The sequence below is a fragment of the Terrapene carolina genome, unplaced genomic scaffold, assembly GCF_002925995.2.
Source record: "Terrapene carolina triunguis isolate 2854851 unplaced genomic scaffold, T_m_triunguis-2.0 Scaffold88, whole genome shotgun sequence".
NCBI lineage: Eukaryota > Metazoa > Chordata > Testudines > Emydidae > Terrapene > Terrapene triunguis.
In genome coordinates, this window is record NW_020664439.1 from 44,250,482 (window position 1) to 44,250,762 (window position 281).

Consider the following 281-nt stretch of genomic DNA (forward strand, 5'->3'; position numbering starts at 1 on the left):
GGGGTGCCCCCCAGCACACCCCAGAGGCGGGATTGGGGGTACCGGGGGTGCCCCTCACTCACCCGAAGTCATCGTCCATAGACTTGAAGTAGAACTTGTAGTTGGGCCGGTTGAGGAGGCCCTTGAAGTCGCCCAGGGTGACCCGCTCGGCCGGGATCGGCAGCTTCACCAGGTAGGGCGTCTCCTGCTCGTCCAGGTGGTAGATGATCTTCGTCTCGGCGGCCGCCATGGCGCCCCCCGCCCGGGCCCCGACCAGGCCTGCAGCCCCCCGGGCCCCGAGC

General features: G+C 69.4%; 1 protein-coding gene across 3 annotated transcripts in view; it reads right to left on the bottom strand.

The window, feature by feature from the left end:
- The window catches only part of DVL3 (dishevelled segment polarity protein 3), a 42,106-nt gene extending 41,825 nt beyond the window's left edge, over window positions 1–281 (bottom strand). For 2 of the 3 annotated variants that reach the window (XM_024214297.2, XM_024214298.2), the window contains exon 1: window positions 63–281. In XM_024214297.2, the coding sequence (XP_024070065.1) occupies window positions 63–229 (167 nt within the window). In that variant the 5' untranslated portion in view covers window positions 230–281. The remainder of the gene's footprint in view (window positions 1–62) is intronic. The other variant, XM_026650093.1, reaches the window with a different exon arrangement.